The sequence below is a fragment of the Myotis myotis genome, unplaced genomic scaffold (assembly GCF_014108235.1).
Source record: "Myotis myotis isolate mMyoMyo1 unplaced genomic scaffold, mMyoMyo1.p scaffold_m19_p_6, whole genome shotgun sequence".
NCBI lineage: Eukaryota > Metazoa > Chordata > Mammalia > Chiroptera > Vespertilionidae > Myotis > Myotis myotis.
In genome coordinates this window covers 64,572,294-64,593,860 of record NW_023416368.1, presented here as the reverse complement: position 1 = coordinate 64,593,860, position 21,567 = coordinate 64,572,294, and the positions used below count along the sequence as shown (strand labels likewise).

The 21,567-nt window shown below is 39.9% G+C and overlaps 1 protein-coding gene across 8 annotated transcripts in view; it reads left to right on the top strand.

The window, feature by feature from the left end:
* The window catches only part of FNIP2 (folliculin interacting protein 2), a 131,041-nt gene that overhangs the window by 39,651 nt on the left and 69,823 nt on the right, over positions 1 to 21,567 (top strand). For 2 of the 8 annotated variants that reach the window (XM_036315299.1, XM_036315300.1), the window contains exon 1: positions 1,322 to 1,924. The exons of 2 other annotated variants lie outside the window; for them this stretch is intronic. In XM_036315299.1, coding sequence (XP_036171192.1) covers positions 1,749 to 1,924 — 176 coding nt within the window. In that variant the 5' untranslated portion in view covers positions 1,322 to 1,748. Of the gene's footprint in view, positions 1 to 1,320; positions 1,925 to 21,567 lie in introns of those variants that run through there. 4 more of the 8 variants (XM_036315296.1, XM_036315294.1, XM_036315293.1 and 1 more) reach the window with 3 other exon arrangements.

Here is a 21,567-nt window from a genome sequence, read left to right as displayed (position 1 = left end):
TTAAAGACCCCCACCCCATCAACATTGAACTATACTTTTATTTCTCCTGTGCTTTTAGATGAGGTACACCCTAGCTGAATTGAAGATGCTGACCTGGGGCTTCACTGGTGATGGTGAAAGGCTTTATTTTCAGCCTTTGCTCAGTGAGCTGCCCCGACCTGAAGTGGAAAAGTTAGAGCATTTGCATAAGTGATCTTCTGATTCTCTGTTAAAAAAGACAAAGTGATTTTAAAGACAGTTCAAGGGGGGGAAAAGAAGAACCCATGATCACACTCTGGCCATACAGTTAAACTTTAAGTTTAAAATGTGTTCTCCTTTCTGGAAAAATGAACCCATTTTCTCCTAATGTAGTTTTATCTTGGCACTATCCATTTAGCATGTTCCACAGAGCAGTCCAGTTGCTGTTGTAGGTGTGTTGTAATCTTTGTTTCTCAGAGGAGGATGTATTTAAGATCTTTTTGGAGTTTGTTATAGAAAGACTTCAGGGTCACGTACATAATAAAGTCTTAAGGTAGTAGAGACCTCTACCACACTATCATGAGATTTTTCTCCCACTTGTGAAGTGAAATACGGCTGCCATGTGTAAAGATGCATTTAAAACCTTCTGAAACTAAAGACTCAGGCAAGTGTTCATCAGATATTAGGACTCTGTTAATATTTTCTTCAGCCAAAATCAAGGATGAGGAAGAGGGAAAGGAATTGGGACAATCCTTTAGTTATTTATTTAGTATCAAGATTTGACCTGTATTTTTAGGGGCCTATGCTTTACTTCTCAAAGAAAATTAATTTTTTCCTTGAACTCACAGTAGTGTAGAAAAATCATATTTTATAACATTATTCTCAATTTACAGATGAGGAATGTTAGTGTCAGAAGTTAAATTTGAAAAGCTTTTGTTCTTGGTTCTGGTAGTCAGGACTTTCTCAACATAAATATGCTCAGGAATCAGGAACTCAGTGCAAGAGTTTTGAGGGTTTATGGCTTCCCACTTATTACTATATATTAGTTTACAGTATGTATTTGGTATTAAAGCAAGGATGTGTCCCTACTCTGCCAGCCCTAAACCATCTCCTGTACATTAAGCCTTACATCTGTCTGTGTGGGTAACCATCTCTTCCACTTGCCATGGGCAGAGTTTTGCAAGGTTGCAGAGTAAGACCTGTCAGCTGATGCTTGCTCACATGAGAGCCATTAAGAGGGTGATGTGGCCAATGTCAGAACAACCTTGCAGCTGAAGGCAAGCCACTGCATTTGCCCAGAGCCATATGAATAGGTCTTGTGACTGAATACTTCACTACTGCATAATCTCCAACCGAGGAGCACAGATGGAGTGGGTCAGTCCAGGCTGCTGAACCTGTTGAGGACTTTTCTTCTGCTAACAGGAGCACAAGCTTAGGAACAAAAGTAGGAAGTGGGAATTGGACTTGTCTGTTGATAATGAGTTTGCTGAGAGCATGTTTTATAACGTGATGGATGCATCTGACTTCCTAAATCATTGGTGGGCTTAATTTACGTAACAAATGAATGTTCCTTTTTTTTTTTTTCCTTAAAAAAAAAAACCTTTCGAAAGAGGAATTTGTAGGCTGCTGCCAAGTAGCTTGTCTCACCTACTGTATAGGGAGTGCAGTGAGCATTTAGAGTAGCTAGTCACTTCGGAATATCCCTCAAACAACAAAGGCTCTTCAACATTTGTATCCAAGTCCATGTTGATAGTCAGGATAAACCGGGAGGAGGTTAAACGTCTCAGGAGATGTGTGGCGGCACAGCGAAGACCACAAACCGGCCCCCTGGCCGGCAGGATTCAGCCAGTTACGTGAGTGATGCTGTTTCTGGTGCTGGGAGGACTTGCAAGACACTTTTCTGCACAAAGATTCGAAAACGTGCCAGGGTAGGAAGGGGCACTGATCACACGGAACTCAACAGCAGGTTTGAAATTTTAATTCTATTTCAAAACCTAAGCAAAGTTTTAATTTAATTCACTGTGTACCAAGATGGTATTATAATGAACTATTTTAATAATGGCGCTTATCTAAATAGAGTAACATACTTGCTATATTTTTTTAGGTTGATTATTTCATTCATTTTAGAAAAATTCATTAATTTTATTAGAAGCTCTTAATGAAAGCATTCTTTGTAAAGAATTTTATTGCCCTATCAATGAAAAGGAAAGAAATCCTTTGAGAATTACATTCATTCCAAAATACAATGTAGATCGATAGTAAGGAAAGCCATAAATATACTTATTGGTTGGTTTAAAATGTATTTTCAGGATATAGTTTCTGTCATATAAAAATCTTTGTCTTTCTTTAGTAGAAATTTAATAAAATGGTATATAGTCCACTCCAATATAAGAACCCAGTAGGTTAGAGAGTTAGGGAGAAGTGTGGAAATCATTTTATGGGTATTGGGTCACATGCTGTCCACTCAAAGAGATAAATATGTAGAGGGAAAAGGTAATGAATAATGTGGTACATTAGGAAAATACATTTGAGTGCTAGATAAGAACTTCACTTTTATACTGTCTATTTGTATCTGTTTCTTATCAAGAAAGGACAGCTTAGTGAAAGGAAGTGTAATGGATTAGCATTCATTTTATCTGGATCTTGAACCCTGTTCTGATTTCACTTGATCCCCAGCTCTGCTGCCCAAGATCCTTGTAATATTGGGTGAATCCCCTAGCTTTTGTGGGTCTCACTCTCACCTGCTAAGCTATGTAGTTGGTTCAGATGATTTAAATAACTTTTCCTCTTCAGAGATTTGGAGATGTAGCATCAAGACCTTTTGTATTTCCTATTTCTTTTATTCGCACAGTTCTAGATTTCCCAAATAGATATTCAGGGAAGGAGGTAGCATCCCCATAAGAATATGCAGGGCCACCCCAGTTACTTAAACAAAACTTCAAGTTTTGGGTATGTACTTAATTTCTCACTTTCAGTAAACTTACTATTCTTTGGTGGATTTTAACAATTTTCATTTAAACAACACTTTAAACTTAATAAAACATGTTCATATCCACTATCTTCTTTCCCTTTTTTTTAACTTGTTAGATATCCACTATCTTCTTTCCCTTTTTTAATTTGTTAGATTTACTTCTCTGATGCTGAGTGTTGTATTTTTCGTTAGAATTCTCTACAGTGATGACATATACTTGTCAATTAATTGGAATTCATCTCCAGACAGAACAGTTGACTTTGTAGACCTCATCCACTTTCTGTTCCCTTTTCTACAATCTTGAAACCGTATTTATGTGCAGTATTGTATTTGGTTTCCTGGATTTATTTAGGACTTGGGCCAGTCTCAAGGGTAGAGTGAATTATTGACAGGAGCTTGCCCTGTAAGGATCGGGCTCCAAAGTGCTCACGAGTTATCTGTTTGTCCAAGTCAGGTGGCAGTTAGGTATGACTTGCAACCCCTTCTTTGCTCTTAGGTATCTTAAATCAATATTTTCAGTTCACGGTGGGCATTCTGCAAGTGGCAGACTGACTTAAGTTATATGCAGATTTTTTATTGCATCTGCGTTATTCAGGGGTTAACTATAGTTTGTTTCCACCACCACCCCCTAATGATTTTCCAATTATTTAGAGTTGATGAGAAAGGTTCCACAAATACAGCGGAGTCATGTTGGATGCCTAGTAGTCAGCCGCAGTGTAAAACTGACACAGTTCAGTGCAGAAAGAGACATTTTAATCTTCCCAGTTATGGTTTATGTGGAATGAAACATTTCAGGAAAGAAGTTTGTCCTCTGTGTCTTCACTTCCATCCTCATTGTTCTCTAAAATGACAGCTATGGGGGTTCAATTTATTTCACAAAATAACAATGAACAAAAACCTAAGGAGTTTGATGAGACATCTTAAATGGTTTGTCAATAAAAAATTTCTTGCTAAAACTCAATTCAGATCTCATAACTCTGAAATCTGATACTAGGTATATTGTGCAGTGTTCAAATAATCGCTTCTAGTCTTCTTTCTTAAAAATGTCAACTTGCAAAGCTGCTAATAACTTGATTTTTAAAACTTTCCCAACAAACTAGATACATATACAGGGCTGTTTATAAGAAGAATGTGGGAGTATTTGCCAAGCTTATCTATGATCATTGTTTCTCCGATGGCAGGAGAAGTCTGACATAACCTTGCCTTTGCAAGTATACCGTACACACACTTAGACTAGAGGAACTGAAACAAAGCACTTCAGAGTCAACTGTGCTTTAAGTTTCATATCTTGAAAAGGGATTCAGAAGAGATTCTTTGTACTGTTTTGGAATCACCAGGCTGGAAGGAGTAGAAGAATTAATTCATGTAAATATCCAACTTCTCTACAATTTGGATGAACTTATTCTACAGAGAGAGAGAGAGAGAGAGAGAGAGAGAGAGAGAGAGAGAGAGAGAAGGAAGAAGAAGGAGGAAGAGAGGAGGAGAGGAGGGGGAAAGAAGAAAGAAAGAAGAAAGAAAGAAGAAAGAAAGAAAAAAAGAAAGAAAAGGAAGAAAGAAAGAAAGAAAGAAAGAGGGAGGGAGGGAGGGAGGAGGGAGGGAGGAGGGAGGGGGATGTAGGAGTACTGAGGAAGGCAGGACTGAAGTGTCCTCAAGGAAGGAAGGAAGGAAGGAAGAGCTGTAGATAGAGCTGTAGTTGCTTACCAAGAAAATAAGTACGGAAACTAGGGTCTGTTTTCCCCTAGTGAACTACTTCACAGAAATGAACTGAACATGATTTTACTACTAGTCTTTATTTATAGTAGTTAGGATTACTGACTAGGAAACAAAAATAGTCACTGATTTAGAGATGTGTAAAGGCAACAGACCAAAGAATTCTGAAGATTTTAGTAAAGGGCTATTAAAGTCTGAAGCAAGTTGTAGAAGTGGGGAGAGAGTTTTCTCATGTGTTCTTCACTTAGAAACACTGTGTGAAAACCTTTCTGCTCTGATACTACCTAGAAAATGTAGCTGTTGGACAGGTTAAATGAACTGAGCAGAGAGAAGCAGCAAACCCTGGTCAGCTGATGGTCTTGTGCTTCCTGACAAGCTTCACAGGAAGGTTGTAAATTGCCGGGCGTGACTCTTTCAGATGCATTGCGTATTGCTGTCACAAGTTCTCCTACCCTTCCTGCACGCCTTCCCTTTTCACTGATTTTAGGGGCCATGAGGAATTTTCTTTGGCCAGTTAAAAACGTTTATTTCTATCAGTTGATTTCCGTCAGGGATTCAGAGGTGTAATTTGAGCATGACTGAGTGAATGAGTGAAGTAATGCAGGGGTGACTTAGTATTGTTGCAAAGTCAGGTGTGATTTAGGTTTAAACAAACATTTATCTTTTCCCTCTGAAGCAACATGTCTTCTTAGGAATGAATCAGAGCAGTCTTACTACAGAGTTTTGAAGTGAATATGAACTCACTTCATAGGAACTGACAACTGACATAAACTGGGTCTTATTTTAAGTATTGATGACATAACAGGGTAAAGTCCTTGTTATTAGTCACTATAACTAATTGTTTCCAGAATGACAGTGTTCCAGACAGAAGACAAGATTACTCCAACCACTGGGTCTGCAGGCCAGCCACTGGGCCTCATGGAAGCATTTTCCCCTCAAGTTTGAGCTCAGCTGGATGCTGAACTAGAATACTCATTGAACTAATCCACAATTCCTGGTGCTCCTGTTATGACTTCTGTTGTGAGTCAGACTGCGGCTTAGCCTTATCCTTTTATTGGTACAGTAACAAAAGCTGAGTAACTCCTGAACAATGATGTAGCAAGCCCTCGTGGGAATTGGTGGGCGCAGTAATATCCTATGACCCCATATAAGATTACAGTTAAACTGCCAGTCACAGGGAATCCAGCCTGTGGGCTCTAGAAAAACCAGGGTTCCTGGCAACTCTCTTCCCTTCTTATGGGATCCAAGTTTATATGAAATGTTGCTTATCAGATACCCTCCATTCACTAATGTTTATACATTGAAGAGTTCAGTCCTCTTACCAATTTAGAAAGATTAAAAAAAAACCCCACCTATTCTCAGGTCTTTACAGAACAGATGTAAATTAAAATCCTGTCTTTTTTCTCACTATGCCATTTTCTTTTACTTTTGTGTCTTACCCTGCCCAAAGGCCAATAAACAAACAAAGAACTTAATAAAGCCACGATAGTTTTTCCACTTACTGATTTTTTTTTTTAATTCAACTCTCACAAATGAGACCCTAGACCAGTGATGGCGAACCTCTGACACGCGAACTCATTTTTTTGGTTGATTTGTCTTTGTTAAATGGCATTTAAATATATAAAATAAATATCAAAAATATAAGTCTTTGTTTTACTATGGTTGCAAATATCAAAACATTTCTATATGTGACACGGCACCAGAGTTAAGTTAGGGTTTTTCAAAATGCCGACACACCGAGCTCAAAAGGTTCGCCATCACTGCCCTAGACTGTAGTACCAGATATGGTAGGAGTACCTTTGATCTAGGGACCCTTTCTACCTTCATGATGTCATTGATCTGAGAGCTCATCTTTGCCTTCAACTCACTGTGTCTTTGGAAACATTCCCTCATGGATCTGTGTTTCTATTTTCTCTACTAAAAAATATAAACAAAACAAAAGTGGTAGATTGGGTCAGTGATCCCCAAATATTTGAATGAATTCAGATCCATTGGCGCAGATTCCTGGAGGTGGAGCCTGTGAAGCTTTGTTGATAAAAACAAAAACAAAAAACAAACAAAACAAAACCACACGCACACACACACACACACACACAAACAAAAACCACAAAGAGCTTCTAAGGTAATTCATATAGTAAGTGGTGTCTGAGGTCCCTTATAACTCTAATATTATGATTGTCTGTCACTGACCAATGAGACCCAAAGATGTAAGAAAAATATGAAGACCTTGGGTAATCAAAGGAGTCAAAACTATCTCAGTGGTATTAAATTCAATCGAGTCAATTTGAAGATCTAATTGGCTTTGTTAAGCAATCCCTGAATCAGACAGCATTTCATCTAGCAGGTAGAGAGAAGTCCCAAAAGCTGTACAATCTGAAAGGCTTTTTTATAGGCAGAACTGGGCAGGGCAAGAATGTTATTAGCAAAAGAAAAGAAAGGATTGTTTCAGGCAAGGTTATGTTCCTTTGGGTGGAGGTAGTCTTGTCTGACAGATTGCCTCAGCTTCCTTTAGGCCCGGGGAGGGTGGAGAGGGCCCACATGACAAGTCATTGGTACTCACTAGGAAATTTCAGATTGACCAATTAAGATTACATTCATGGAGAAGGTTGAACTGCATTTAGGTCAGATATTAAGTCTAGGTTTGGTGTCATGGGCTTTAGCACAGATGACCCCATGTTGGGCCTGTGGTTTTTCTCCTTAACAGTGGTAATCTTTTTTCATGTGAGGGAACAAACCATGTGGTTATTTAAAAGAGTGTATTTTCAACAGAGGGAATAGCATACAGAGATCCTAAGGCAGGAACATGCTTGGTATGCACCTGTTCCTTCTACCCTTCTATAATTCAAATGACACATAGGAGATTTAAAGGAGAAAATCAAATTTTAATGCATGCATATGGGGAATTCACATAGCATGAAAAGTCTAGATATTTAGGGAAACTGAAGTGTGTATGTTATTCAGAATTAAGGAGGAGGAAGTAAGGCCGTTCACAGAAGATAAATGTATATTGATTATCTTGAAACAGTGGAAACAGAGGACTTTGGTCAAATGGGCTTTGCTAGGTTCCTCCTGTGTGATAACACCTAGTTCATACTAAAACATAGTTGTCTGTGATGATAACTCCCTTTCTGGAAAAAGTTCTTCCTTTGTCAAAATTCTTTTAGGTAGTTAGGGGGGAAGGTCAAAGATTTTTCCAGAGTTTTTTATTTCTTAAAAAGAACCAGCTTAAAATAATCAAATCCCAAAGAGGCATATTTTGAGGTGACAAACTCTGTTCCTCATTACACTCTAAAGAGAAAAATGTTGCCTAAGGACAAAGATGATTTGGATTCAGAGAGTCAATGGTTCTTTGTGGGAACATCGGTGAGGCTGAGGTGTGCTGGTAGACTGGGTTATCACACTGATATGAGAGGCAGGTGGAGGTGGCCTGCCCCCTAATATCTCTCCCATTGGCCCTTGCTTGATAAAAATTCCTGCTATTAGAACCTTATTTCTTTGTATTTAAGCCTTATTCTCTCTGGGCAGTAACTGATACCTTAGTAGGAACTAAAAGAAAACTTGTTCCTCTGTCAGGGAGAACAAGATCACATGAGAGGATTGGGTGTGTTCGGTTGAGCAGTGTGTGAGGACTGACCTTATCCTTTCCAGCTGGGTGGGCAGGACTGAGGGAAACCGCCTGTAATTCTGCTGAACAGGTCCAACACTTTTGATGGCTATATCCAAAGCTCAAATAATGTGCCCATGGTGTTCATCTTCACAGGGAATTCTCTGGCAGACTATAACAGACCAAAATGATCTTCAGAAAATGATCTATCACAGACTTTAAAACTAGTGCTTATTACTAAAAGTTTCTGTATTTTAATTGACAGTTGATTTTTTTTCCTTTTAAAAAGACTTTATTTTATAGAGCTACTAGAGGCTCGGTGCACAAAAATTTGTGCACGAGGGGGGGGGAGGGGGGGTCCCTCAGCCCGGCCTGTGCCCTCTCGCAGTCTGGGATCCCTCGGGAGATAACGACCTGCTGGCTTAGGCCTGCTCCGGGGTGGCAGAGGGCAGGCCCAATCCCTAGGTGCAGCCCCTGGTCCGGCTTAGAGCAGGGCTGATTGGGGAATTGGGGCGCCGCCCCCTGTCATGCACAGAGCAGGGCGGATTGGGAGGTTGCGATGCCACCCTCAGTCATGCTCAGGGTAGGGCCGATTGGGGGGTTGGGGCACTGCCCCCTGTCACACTCAAGGCAGGGTCAATGGGGAGGTTGCGGCGCCACCCCCTGTCACGCACAGAGCAGGGCCGATCAGGGGGTTGGGGAGCTCCCCCCTGTCACGCACAGAGCAGGGTCAATCAGGGGGTTGGGGAGCTCCCCCCTGTCACACACAGAGCAGGGCCGATCAGGGGGTTGGGGCGCCGCCACTGTCACACTCAGGGCAGGGCCGATGGGGAGGTTATGGCTCGACCCTGTCACACACAGAGCAGGGCCCGTGGGGTGGGGAGTTGGGGCGCCGCACCCTGTCACACACAGAGCCGCAGAGCGATCAGGAGGTTGGGGAGCTCCCCCCTATCAGGCACAGAGCAGGGCCGATCAGGGGGTTGGGGCGCCTTCCCCTGTCAGGAACAGAGCAGGGCCGATAGGGAGGTTGTGGCCCCGCCCCCTGTCACACACAGAGCCACAGGGCGATCAGGGGGTTTGGGCGCTGCCTCCTGTCATGCCTATCCCGGTGCTGGGAGGCATATTACCCTTTTACTGTATAGAATAGAGGCCTGGTGCATGGGTGGGGGCTGGCTGGTTTGCCCTGAAGGGAGTGGGGAGGGGAGAGAGATAAAGGAGAGGAGAGAGAGAAAAACATCGATGTGAAAGAGACATATCACACATCAATTGTTTACCTCCGGCTCACACTCTGACCAGGGCCTGGGGATCGAACCTGCAACCCAGGTATGTGCCCTTGACCAGGAATCGAACCCGAGACCCTTCGGTGTGCAGGCCTACGCTCTAACCAGCAAGCCACTGTAGCCAGGGAATGTCTTCTCATTCTCCTGGTACTGTCTTTCACAGACCAGAAGTTTTTAATTATAGTGAAGTTCAGCTTGTCAATTCTTTTTTTCTTTTCATGTCTTGTGCTTTTGGTGTTGTTATCACTATGTCCAAGATCATCTAGATTTTCCCCCTCTGTTATATTCTGGAAGTTTTATAGTTTTTCATTTTACATTTAGGTCTGTGAGCCATTTTGAGTTAAGTTTTTGTGAAGGCCTGTGTCTAGTTTCAATTTTTTGCATGTGAATGTCCAATTGTTGTATCACCTTTGTTGAAAGACAATGGTTGCTACATGTATGTAACTCTCCTGGGCTTTCTGTTGCTCTGTCTTCTCTGTCATCAGTACCACACTGTCTTAATTACTCTAACTTATAGTAAGTCTTGAAGTCGGGTAGTTTCAGTCTCCTGACTTTGCCCTTCTCCTTCAGTATTGCTGGCTATTCTGAGTCTTGTGCTTCTCCATATAAACTTTAGATCCATTTTGTTGATGTTCACAAAATGACTTGCTGTGATTTTTATTGGGATTGCATTGGATTTACAGATCGAGTTGGGAAGAACTGACATTTGAGTCTTCCTACCCATGAACATGGAATATCTCTGCAATTATTTAGTTCTTGGATTTATCAGAGGTTTTCCTCATATAGGTCTTGTACATATTTTGTTACATTTATACCTAAATATTTTTGGGGCTGCTATTAGGAATGGTCTTGTGGTTTTAATTTTAAATCCCACTTCTTAATTGCTGGCATATATTTAAAAAATATTTTCACATGTGGATTTTTTTAGAGCATGGCTGCATTCATGTCAGGCTGGCTTCTTTTCCCTTTTCTTTTTAAATGCCTCCATCTTTTTCTTAAATATGTTTTCTAGCAAAATGATACAATTTTATTACAAAACATTTAGAAAATGCAAGCAAATATAAAATACGAAAACCCAAATTATCCATAATGTTATCACATAAATTTTGCTACTATAAACATTTTTATTTCCTTGCAGTTCTTTCTTGATATAGATATAAGCTATATTGTATTAACTGAGTCATATTGTATATCAAGCTATATAATCTGCTTTTTTTACTCAGTGTGATACCATGATATTTTCCCCATGTTATTAAAATGTTTTTGAGAACAATCTGTAATGACTTTGTAGTATCTTCTTAAATGGCTTCAAAAAGCTTAGAGTGTGTTCTGCTAATGGGTATTCAGATTTCCAGTTATAGTGCAGACAATGGCCCAATTTTTGTTCAAATTTCTGACAGGTTCTTGGGAGGGAATTTTCCTTGTAGGAAATTTGAAGGAGACCTTTTTTTTCTTCCTCAACAGAAATTGAAAATTGAGAGAGAAATTGGTCAGGTAGATGGAAATCAAAATATCTACATTTGGAAAACTGCTAACATATTGAACAATAAGAGTCTGCTAGTAATGAACCTCAAAGTTAGATTAGCTTGCCCACCCCATCCTGAGCAGCCTAGGACACTCACAGGCCTTGCCACAAAGGGGCTTGCCGCTCCAAAACTTGATGTTGAGGAGTGGATGATCACATCAGCATGTGTATGCTCTGCAGTCAGATAGACGCCCACAAATACAGGGAAATCTACCATTCAGAATTTCTTCTTCCCCTGAGGTGAAGAGCAGTCAGGAATGTTAGTCTTCAGGATTGTGCCTCTACTGGTAGGAAACCTGAAGCAAAGGTAAGGAGACCCTCAACTCTTTTATAGATTAAATCACCACCTAAAGCATAGGTATATGAGTGGATTTTTTTTTTGGACATTTTATTTTATTTTATTTTATTTTTTAAAAAATATATTTTATTGATTTTTTACAGAGAGGAAGGGAGAGGGATAGAGACTTAGAAACATTGATGAGAGAGAAACATTGATCAGCTGCCTCCTGCACACCCCTCACTGGGGATGTGCCCACACCCAAGGTACATGCCCTTGACCGAATCGAACCTGGGACCCTTCAGTCCACAGGCCGACGCTCTATCCTCTGAGCCAAACCGGTTACGGCTTTTTTGACATTTTAAAAAGTATTTTAGCTATGTCTTCAGAGATAATGCATTCACTTGGTTCAATGATAAAAATTATATATTTGAAATATATTGCTCCCAACTCTTTATTCTTTCCTATCCCTTTTAAGTAATCGCTTTTATTTCTTAAAATTATTTTTATGTTAATTTTGTGTAGACATATGTATTCTTTCTTCTTACACAAGAGGTAGCAGGTCCTATACAAGAATCTGCTCTTTGCTGTTTGAACTTGGCTGTATAATCTAGAGATCTATGGGTCCTGCTTTCATTCTAACACTCTCTCTCCAACAGCTACTTGGAATTCTGTTCTGTGACTATAGTATAAGTGATTTAATTTGTCCCTACCAATATCCTCTCCAGTTTCTTCCAGTATTTTGCTCTTATCAAACATCCTGCAATCACATGGTTTTCAAAATCTGTTTAGTTCCAGAAGTGGGATTGGTGGGTCCAATGCTATAAATATAATTCTGATGCCTATGACAACTTATCCTCCGTATATGTAGTCATACCATGTTGTGCCTCTGCCTGTGTTTCTCTCATCTGGGATGTCTGACTTTTGAATGTTTGCCAATCTAATTGGTGTATGATTTTAAGTTGCTTTTCTAATTTCTAAGAGCGTTTTTTTCATGTGTTTAAAGACTATTTTTTTTCTTCCTGTGAACTATTTGTATCCATTGCCCAATTTTCCTTTGGTTTGCAAGTCTTTTTCATATATATGTATATATATATATATTATACACACACACATATATTTCATATATGTATATATATATATAGATTGATTTTTTTTTAAAATATATTTTATTGATTTTTTACAGAGAGGAAGGGAGAGAGAGATAGAGAGTTAGAAACATCGATCAGCTGCCTCCTGCACATCTCCTTCTGGGGATGTGCCCGCAACCCAGGTACATGCCCTTGACCGGAATCGAACCTGGGACCTTCCAGTCCCCAGGCCGACGCTCTATCCACTGAGCCAAACCGGCTTCGGCATAGATTGATTTTTTTACAGAGATCTTTTTCATATATGTATATATATATATTCATTGATTTTTTTTACAGAGAGGAAGGGAGAGGAATAGAGAGTTAGAAACACCGATGAGAGAGAAACATCGATCAGCTGCCTCCTGCACAACCCCTACCGGGGATGTGCCCGCAACCAAGGTACATGCCCTTGACCGGAATCGAACCCGGGACCCTTGAGTCTGGAGGTCGACGCTCTATCCACTGAGCCAAACCGGTCAGGGTGCAAGTCTTTTTCTATATTGATTTTTGTTGTTTTTATATATTAGGGAGATTAATCTTTTGTCTGTAATATGAGCTGCTAATTTTTTGTGAATTTTTAAAAAATCCCTTGATAACTTTTTTTCACGCATTGAGGTCATGCTATAGTATACATAATTTGGTGTTCTGCTTTTCAGTCTTAACATTATACACCAGAATTTTTACTCTTCAAATGTGGCATGTTTTTACCCCTCAGAAGAAAATGCAGAGGGAGGTCCTGGAATGTAGAGGCTGTTACCCTGACTTATTTGCCGCTGATGGCTAAGGTGATAGTGTTGCAGAGTTGGAAGTGCACAGAATTTGGAGTCAGGAGACACTGGTTTGAGTCCTGACTTTGCCACTTAATGGGTATAACCTTGTTAAAGTCTCCTAACTTCTGTGTAAAACAGCTTATGTAATACAGACTCTCACAGGACATTTGTGAAGGTCAGCTCAGGTGAGTTCTGTAAAAATGTTTGGCAGACTCTGAAATGTTAGGCAATTATTTATGTGTGTGCTATGCAGCTCTGATCACTGTCTTCCCCTCCTACAGCCAAACATCAGACCTTCTGGAACTAGAGTCTCTAGGCAATATATGATTATGCCTTAAGAAGGCAGTTATTTAATATGATCGAAATCAATTCGATACAGTAATAGAACAGTAATAATAAACTCAAAGCCACAATTAAGTTTACTAGATGAGAAGAGGGATTACTTGTTTAGATACTTGGTCGTGTTCCTGGGAGAGGCAGGGAATGAAGAAGGACAGGAAACTGTGGTATATGCATGCAGAGAAGAAAGCTCAATAAAGGTCATTGTCTAAAGCCAAACTACATATTTGAAACTCAATCTGAATTCCTTGAATTCATTAAGGTGGTTTCCCTGTAGGAGTTCACCCACTGCCTCATGCTTCAGCTATCGAGAAGCCTCTTTAAGCAAACAGTAATTAAGGTTGTTTGTCTTAAGACAATAATAGAATCTTTGATGGGTTTTAAAAAAAGAGTAGGGTGTTCCTATTGTATTCCTGTTTCATAATTTATTTTTAATTTTCCAATTTAAATTTTATTATATATTTTAAAATACTTTAGTTTTAATGAGAGGACAGTCATATGGTTAAATATTCAAAAGACACAGCACCGTAGCGAATACTTACAGCACACTGACTTATGCGTGTCTGGCTCTTTGTTAGTCACTTAACTTTTAATCCTCAAAAGGACGCTTAGGAGCTAGGTGTTACTACCCATGTGTTGCAGGGGAGTGTACCAGGGAGCAGAGTGTTTAGGTAAGTCTCCAAGGTCACATAGTGGCAAGAGGCAGAGCAAGGACTTGAACCCAGGCTGCCTGGCTCCAGAGTCTACACTCTTTCTCACTGTGCTTTTCTGACAGAGATTTAGTAAATAGTGTAGGGAAAGCCTTTCCCTGTGTCTGTACAATGAGGTCTGCTTACTTCTCTTCCTCAACAGCCCAGCTTTCTATGCCAGACAGCCAGTCTTACCAATTCATCATATATCTTTCTAGAGATACTCTATGCATACATGATAAAAATCCAGAGTTTTTCTCCTTTCTTCCTTTTTAAAAATATATATAGTAGCATTGTAACACAATGGTTTGTATTTTTTTTCAGTTAAAATTATGTTTTAGAGCTTATTTTATAATTGCATAAGGAGCTTCCTCATTTGTTACTGTATCAGTTAGTACTCTGTTGTGTGGATGTACATTATTTAACTATCCCATGGTTGTTTTCAGTCTTTTGCTATTCCAGACAGTGCTGTAGTAAGTATCTTTTTGTACATTATTGTTTTGGACCTGTGCAAGGTGATCTGTAGTATTAATTTCTACAAGTAGAATGGCTGAGTCAAAGTGTCTCTTTCTCTCTCTCTCTCCCTCTCCCCCTACCCCCCCCCCAACCCCCTTTCTTCTTATTTTGGCCTCACCTCTGCCCCACCACTTCCCTATGTGCTCGTCTATACCCATCTCTTTTAATATATTTTACAATCAAAGATAAGTAAAGTTTCTATTTATTTTGGCTTTTTTGTGTTGCAAACAGAAGACCTCACAGAAAGACTCATGCGTTTGACCTCTGGAATTCATTAATTCTGAGAAAACAGAATTTTTATCTTATTTGTATACAGTTTAAATGGATCTCGAATGAATATGTATAATATGGCAATACATATATATGGCAATGTTATAAATGTTTAGTTTGAAATTCATTCATCTATCTGTTATTATACACACTCTTCTGGGGAGAGGATGGAAAAACCTTACATTCAAAAGAAGATGAAATCATGTTGATGCAAGTTGGTTTTCAGTAGAGCCAGTATACAATTTAGTAACCCTTGGAATTTGGTAATGCACGTTAACTATTTGTGTTATGCTGACAACAGTATGAAAGAATTAGCTCAGTGAATATTGAATAATCCATACATGGAGAACAGCAAAGCTCTTTTTCCAGGGGTGTGGGGTGGGGTTAGTACAGATAGTTTCTAGTTTATTGCTACCAGAAAAGAATGAGTAGTGCTCTGTTAAAAATTAAAGGAATCATTTTTGGAAAATATAGGCCATATTTAAAGATTCTGTGAGTTATTAAAGGGGAGAAAGGAAAGAAACTATTAATAACAAAATCTAGGGGGTGGGGGCAGGCTAGAAGGGGTTGGGGGGGGGGACATATGTAATACTTTCAACAATAACGATTAAAAAGCAAATCTACGAAAGCTAGCCAGAGGTGGAGTCGTGGTTGGCACAGTGACCTGCCCACTCAGTGTCCCTCTTGCTTCAAAAGAACTTGCGCTTTTCCTCTTCAAATTTTGTTAGCGTCTTCTGAACGTTCTCAACTGGAGATGTGTTTATATTAAGAAGCATGCTTATCAAGGAATAAAGTACACCTGGAGGAGTTAGGGCATGCCATGCAGTAATGTTGACTAATTTACTAAGGTTGCTTTTCTCGCAGGACCTGCATTATCCATTCTGAATTATATTGTGCTCACTTAAAAGATAATTTGGGAGTATAGTGAGTTAGAGTTGGAAGGATGAGACCTTGAAGAATCATTTTAGTCCCAATCCATCGTTTTATAGAAGAGCATTGGACTGAGAGGTGAAGGAGTGTTACTAGGATTAGAATACCAATCCTGCCTAGAACCTGGGCATTCTGACACTGAGTGTGGGGCTCTGCTGTTTTGTTGATACCCAGGTGGCCCCAGGGCAGTGGGATATGAGTGGTGGTGTTGTGAGTGCCACACACAAAGTTGACCTATTGCAGAGTTTTACCTGACATGATCCTGAACTCAGGAAAGAAGGGAGGAATTCTATCATCTCCTCTTCTGTATTTCAGAGTTCCCTCAGGCTGTATTGTGACTCATTATAATATTTTGTCATTGCTGTGTGAACACATTATATAAAGACATGTGGTTTTAGCATGTGATCCTCACAATCATATATAGAATTGTTTCAGTGGGGGAGAAATAGGCTTTCAGGTACAAGCTACTTATGCATAAACTTTGATGGTCATCTTTGTTAAGGATCAATTATATTAGGGAAAATGTGGGGAACCTGAATGTTACTTTAGTTTTGACCTTCCTCAGACATAGTATGTATTATATTGGTCAACGATCTCTTATCCTACAATTCCAAAATCCTGAAATCTCTTAAAATATTTTTGGAACTGACCTGAACTGATGTAAGGCTATTATAATCTCTATCTAAGCCACTTGGCATAAATATTCATAACTTGGGCTGGTGAACTATTAATTGGTTTGATTTGGGGGCTTGACTACACCTCAGACCCTGTAAGAAGCATTACATAATATATGGTATAAGCTTCTTTCTATCTCTAGAATTCTGGAACATCTGGCCCCAAGGATCTCATTTAAAGGATTGTGTATCTGAACTTCTCTTTGAGTTATGCTTTACAATTTTAAAAGTAATTTCATACTTATTCTCTGTTTTTCCTGACACCCTTGTGAGATATACAAGGCAGATACATTTGGGGAATGCTGAGCCCTGGAGTAAGTTGAAAGTGGCAGAGCTAGAGTTAGAAGCTGTATTTACCCGGGTGAATACTAATCCGTATTCCAAGCATCATGTCCTCTCTGACTTGCACTCATCCCCCACTGTGTGGACGACCTTTTTATCATTTAAGTTCCCCAGAAGCCACAAAGACATTTAGCACCATACCTGTAACAGTATAGTTTACTTATTTATTTATGGGTTGGCCTTCCCATATCAGATTGTAAGCATTTTGAGGTAGGAACTGGATCCTGTCCTGGTCTCTGGGTCAAGCAGGTGTTAAAAGTATGTGGAAAGAATGAATGCAGGGGTGTGCTTTTGGACTCGAATTACAATGAGTGCTCTTTCCATGCCATGCTGCCAATCATAGAGATTTATTATTTCATCCCACACATTTCTTTTACAAAAAGAATAAAGGATTTATATATCCCCTACTTTCTTGAAGATAGAAGAAATTGCAGCCAACATCCAATATAAATATCTTTTGATAAAATAATAGGGATACATATACTTGGAATAATTTTAATTTTACAATTTTTATTTTATTTTATTTTGGAATCATTTAGAAGTTATATCTTTAAGTCAGCATTATTTTCTGATGAGAATTGGGACCTTCAAGGGCCTTTTCACTATACTCTTGAGCACAGGACAGTAATTTAGTGGTGAATTTTTATGTAGTTCCTCTGAAACTAAATTGGGCAATTTGTGCAGCTAAGGCTATATCAGTACAAAACAGGGGAAGAGAGGAAAGTTAAGTAATTTGCAAATTCCTTATCTTGTTAGCCATCTTCTGAGAATACTAACCTAGCCCCAAATTTTTTTAAAATTAGTTACTGCCATCTATTTACATAATTTTATTCTTAAAATAAATAGGTTGGGAAATAATGTACATTGGGCTGACCCGGTGAACTCTGATTGCCATCTCAAGCACATCTTCCCTTTTTCTCCGCCCCTAGTCTTCCTTTATTTTCTGCTAATAGTCATTAGGGTCTCCTTGCTGTTCCCGAGCAAATCTTTTGAGAGGGTTTCCATTTGTTTTTTGAAAAAGAGGAAAGGAGCAGTGGGAGTTGGCAGAAAAGAGAACAAAGAAGAGAGTTTAAGAGTGGCTAGAAAATATCCTTGTTTATAGTAGATTTCATAGGACCAGGAGTTAGATTTGTTCACTGTTTTATCCTGTGCCTGGAGGTATGTGTGGCACACAGTTGGAGCTATTGTTAAATGGATAGTATCTGCCAATGTAGGAGCTACTTGTTAAATGGATAGTATCTGCCAATTTTTGTTGTGGTCATTACTGTTGGTTTTGTTTTGTTTCATTTACCCTTTCTTGGACCATTAAAATTTTCGTAGCATACCTGATTCTTTAAAAATTCACATTCTTGGATCACAAGACTGTTCTTTAGACTCTTCATGTGAAGTTATTTTTCACTACATAGGGCTGTTTCCTCGTGTGACAGCAAGAGTAAAACCACTTTTGAAGTAGTCTTCTTTCATTGATCGTGCTTCAGCATGGGTGTACTTGAGCCACCTCTAGCCTGATTCCTATAAAAGTTCAAGGGAGGCATCAACATTAGAACAGGTCTTGGAGGATGTACACTCTACAACAAATCATACAACTACTGCTCTCATCCTTATTAGCCATGACTCCTTGAAACTCCGGGTATGTGAGTCAGCACCACCTCTCCATTTGCCCTGAAAATGGTTTTTTCAAACAGTTTTAGTTCTCTCCTAAAACATAGGTGAGATCATGCCCTTCCCTTTCTCAGAAGGTTAGAATGACACACTACTGCTTGTGGGACAAACATGGTATATTCCTTGGCATAGCATTCAGAGTCCTTCACAAGTAATCCTAAACTATCTTTCCTATGTAATCCTTTTGCTGCTAGACATGTTCCAACTACCCAAGACTTTGACATTGTTCCATTTCACTTTTTGTGTTTGTGTCATGCCTTAATCTGCAAGGACTCTGTTCCCTGTTCCTCATCACATGTTTAATCCTTATCATTCTTCATCAAATATTGCTTCTTCCAGGAATTTTTCTCTGTTCTTTCTCTTGCTGTCTATATTCTGCCTTGCCCTCTTATTTTCATGTAGTTACCTACTTGATTGTTTTCTAGATTTTAGGTTCTTTGTGAATAGGGACTTAGACGTTTCTTATTGTATCCCACTTGAATACCAGCATTCCTGGGCTTTTCTCGGCTTGTAGAAGCATAATTCCAGTCTTTGTCTCTGTCATCGCATCGCTATCTTCCCTCTGTGTCTGTGTCACATTTTTCTCTTTTTATGAGGACACCAGTCATTGAATTAGGGCTGATCCTAATCTTGTAGGACCTCAACTTAACTACATCTGTAAAGACTGTGTTTCCAAACAAGGTTATATTCACAGGTACTGGGAATTAGGAATGAACAGATCTTTTGAGGCAACATAATTTAACTCCAATATATAGTTATATATATTTTACAGAGAATTCTGTTTTCTGTAATTAAAGTCATTTGAACTATTGCTTACCTTTCAGGTAAGTAATTTAGACTTTGTTCACTTGCTTCCTGATCTTGATTATATAAGACCAGAAATAAGACCTGGCTTCACTTCCAACCAGGTAAATCTTAGCAGACTTTTAAAACCTAGAAGGATCCATGTAAGTTTTTTTGTTTACATTTTACATTAAAATGTAAAATTTTTGTGCCTCAGGTCACATAGCTGTGACTATAAAGTAGACAGGTAATACCATGACCCTTGATGCCAGGGATAGTGTTTTTTCCTTGCTTTCAAAAAAAGCAAAGAAATGAGATAGTTCTGATTAAAATAAATGTCTTTAATATAGTCATATACTTTAAGGCAAAGGCTTAAGGAATATTTTTCATACTTCTGAATCATACCGAGTTGCCGTCAGGAAAGTACCATGAACTGTGGTTAGTGCCCATAGTCACTCCACAGTGACTGTTGGTTGACTGTTGAAGTGAATGTGAACATGAAGAGAATAAATGATGTACGTGATTATGAATACCTCAAGCCCTGTGTGTGGAGGATGGAAGAGAAAAGAGCTGGCAGTGTGCTGGGAGGTTTCCCTAGATTACCTCCTTTAATCTTCACATTAGGCCCTAAGTGTTGCTTGGAGGAACTTTCCCAAGCCCCCATTAAATCAGTGGGAGGCAGAGCTGAGATCTGAGCCCAGGCCTGTCTCAGTCTGAAGTGCTCATTTAATCTCCTTTGTCCTGCCTGTATTTCCTTCACCAAATGACTCAGCTGCAATTTCTTCTAATATTAGTGATGTCAAAATTATAATTAGGTGTTAAACCAAAGACAATATTGATATGGAAGAAGATGAATAGAATTTTTCTCATATTTTAGAAAATACATTCTAAGGAATTTTGGTCAAAAAAAATCGGACAGTCTTGACATACATACTTTGCTCTTCCTACATCTTTTATTTCCATCTTTTAAAGTCAAAAACTAATATGAAACTTTTAATAAGGTAATCATTATTAAATTTTAACTCTTCTGAACAGGCTATCTTCAGTTTGATTGATATTTGAGTCAGTATTGCCCCTCAGAAATAAGGATTGAACAACTTGCTTTGTAAATTATGCTATTTTTAAAAAATATATTATGAGTTCAGGCCCTTCATAATGAAGGCAATAGATTGAACAAGAAGCACAAAGTAATTAAGTCTTCGTTGAGTTTTTACTTTTAAGAACTTTAATTTGTTTACTATGTTTTAACTAGAGGCCCAGTGCACAAAAACTTGTGCACTCGGGGGGGGGGGTAGTCCCTCAGCCCAACCTGTGCCCTCTCGCAGTCTGGGGCCCCTCGGAGGATGTCCACCTGCTGGCTTAGGCCCGCTCCCTGGGGGGATAGGGCCCAAGCTGGCAGTCAGACATCCCTCTGGCAGCCCAGCAGCTCTTGGGGGACGTCCACTTACCAGCAGGGAGCAGACCTAAGCTGCAGTCGGACATCCTTAGTGCTGCTGAGGAGACGGGAGAGGCTCCTGCCACCACCGCTGTACTGGCAGCCGTCAGCCTGGCTTGTGGCTGAGCAAAGCTCCCCCAGTGGGAGTGCACTGACCACCAGGGGACAGCTCCTGCATTGAGCGTCTGCCCCCTGGTGGTCAGTGTGTGTCATAGTGACCAGTCATTCCCAGTCTTTCTGCTGTTAGGGTCAGTTTGCATATTACCCTTTTATTATATAGGAGAGAGGCCTGGTGCATGGGTGGGGGCCGGCTAGTTTGCCCTGAAGGGTGTCTCAGATTAGGGTGGGGATCCCACTTGGGTGCCTGGCTGGCTTGGGTGAAGGGCTGATGGCTGTTTGCAGCTGGCCGCACCCCCTTCAGGGTGGGAGTCCCCACTGGGGTACCTGGCCAGCCTGGATGAGGGGCTGATGGCTGTTTGCAGGCTGGCCAAGGCCCCCCCCCAGTGGGGACCCTCACCCCATGGAGGTTTGGCCAGCCTGGGTGAGGGGCTGAGGGCTGTTTTCAGGCTGGCCAAGCCCCCTGGTGATGGAAGCTTCCAGCCTCTCCTTTTTTTTTTTTTTAAATTCTGGGATTTATTTACCTTCTATAATTGAAACTTTGTTGCCCTTTGCGGAGGCTACAGCCGGCCGCGGGAAGCTTGG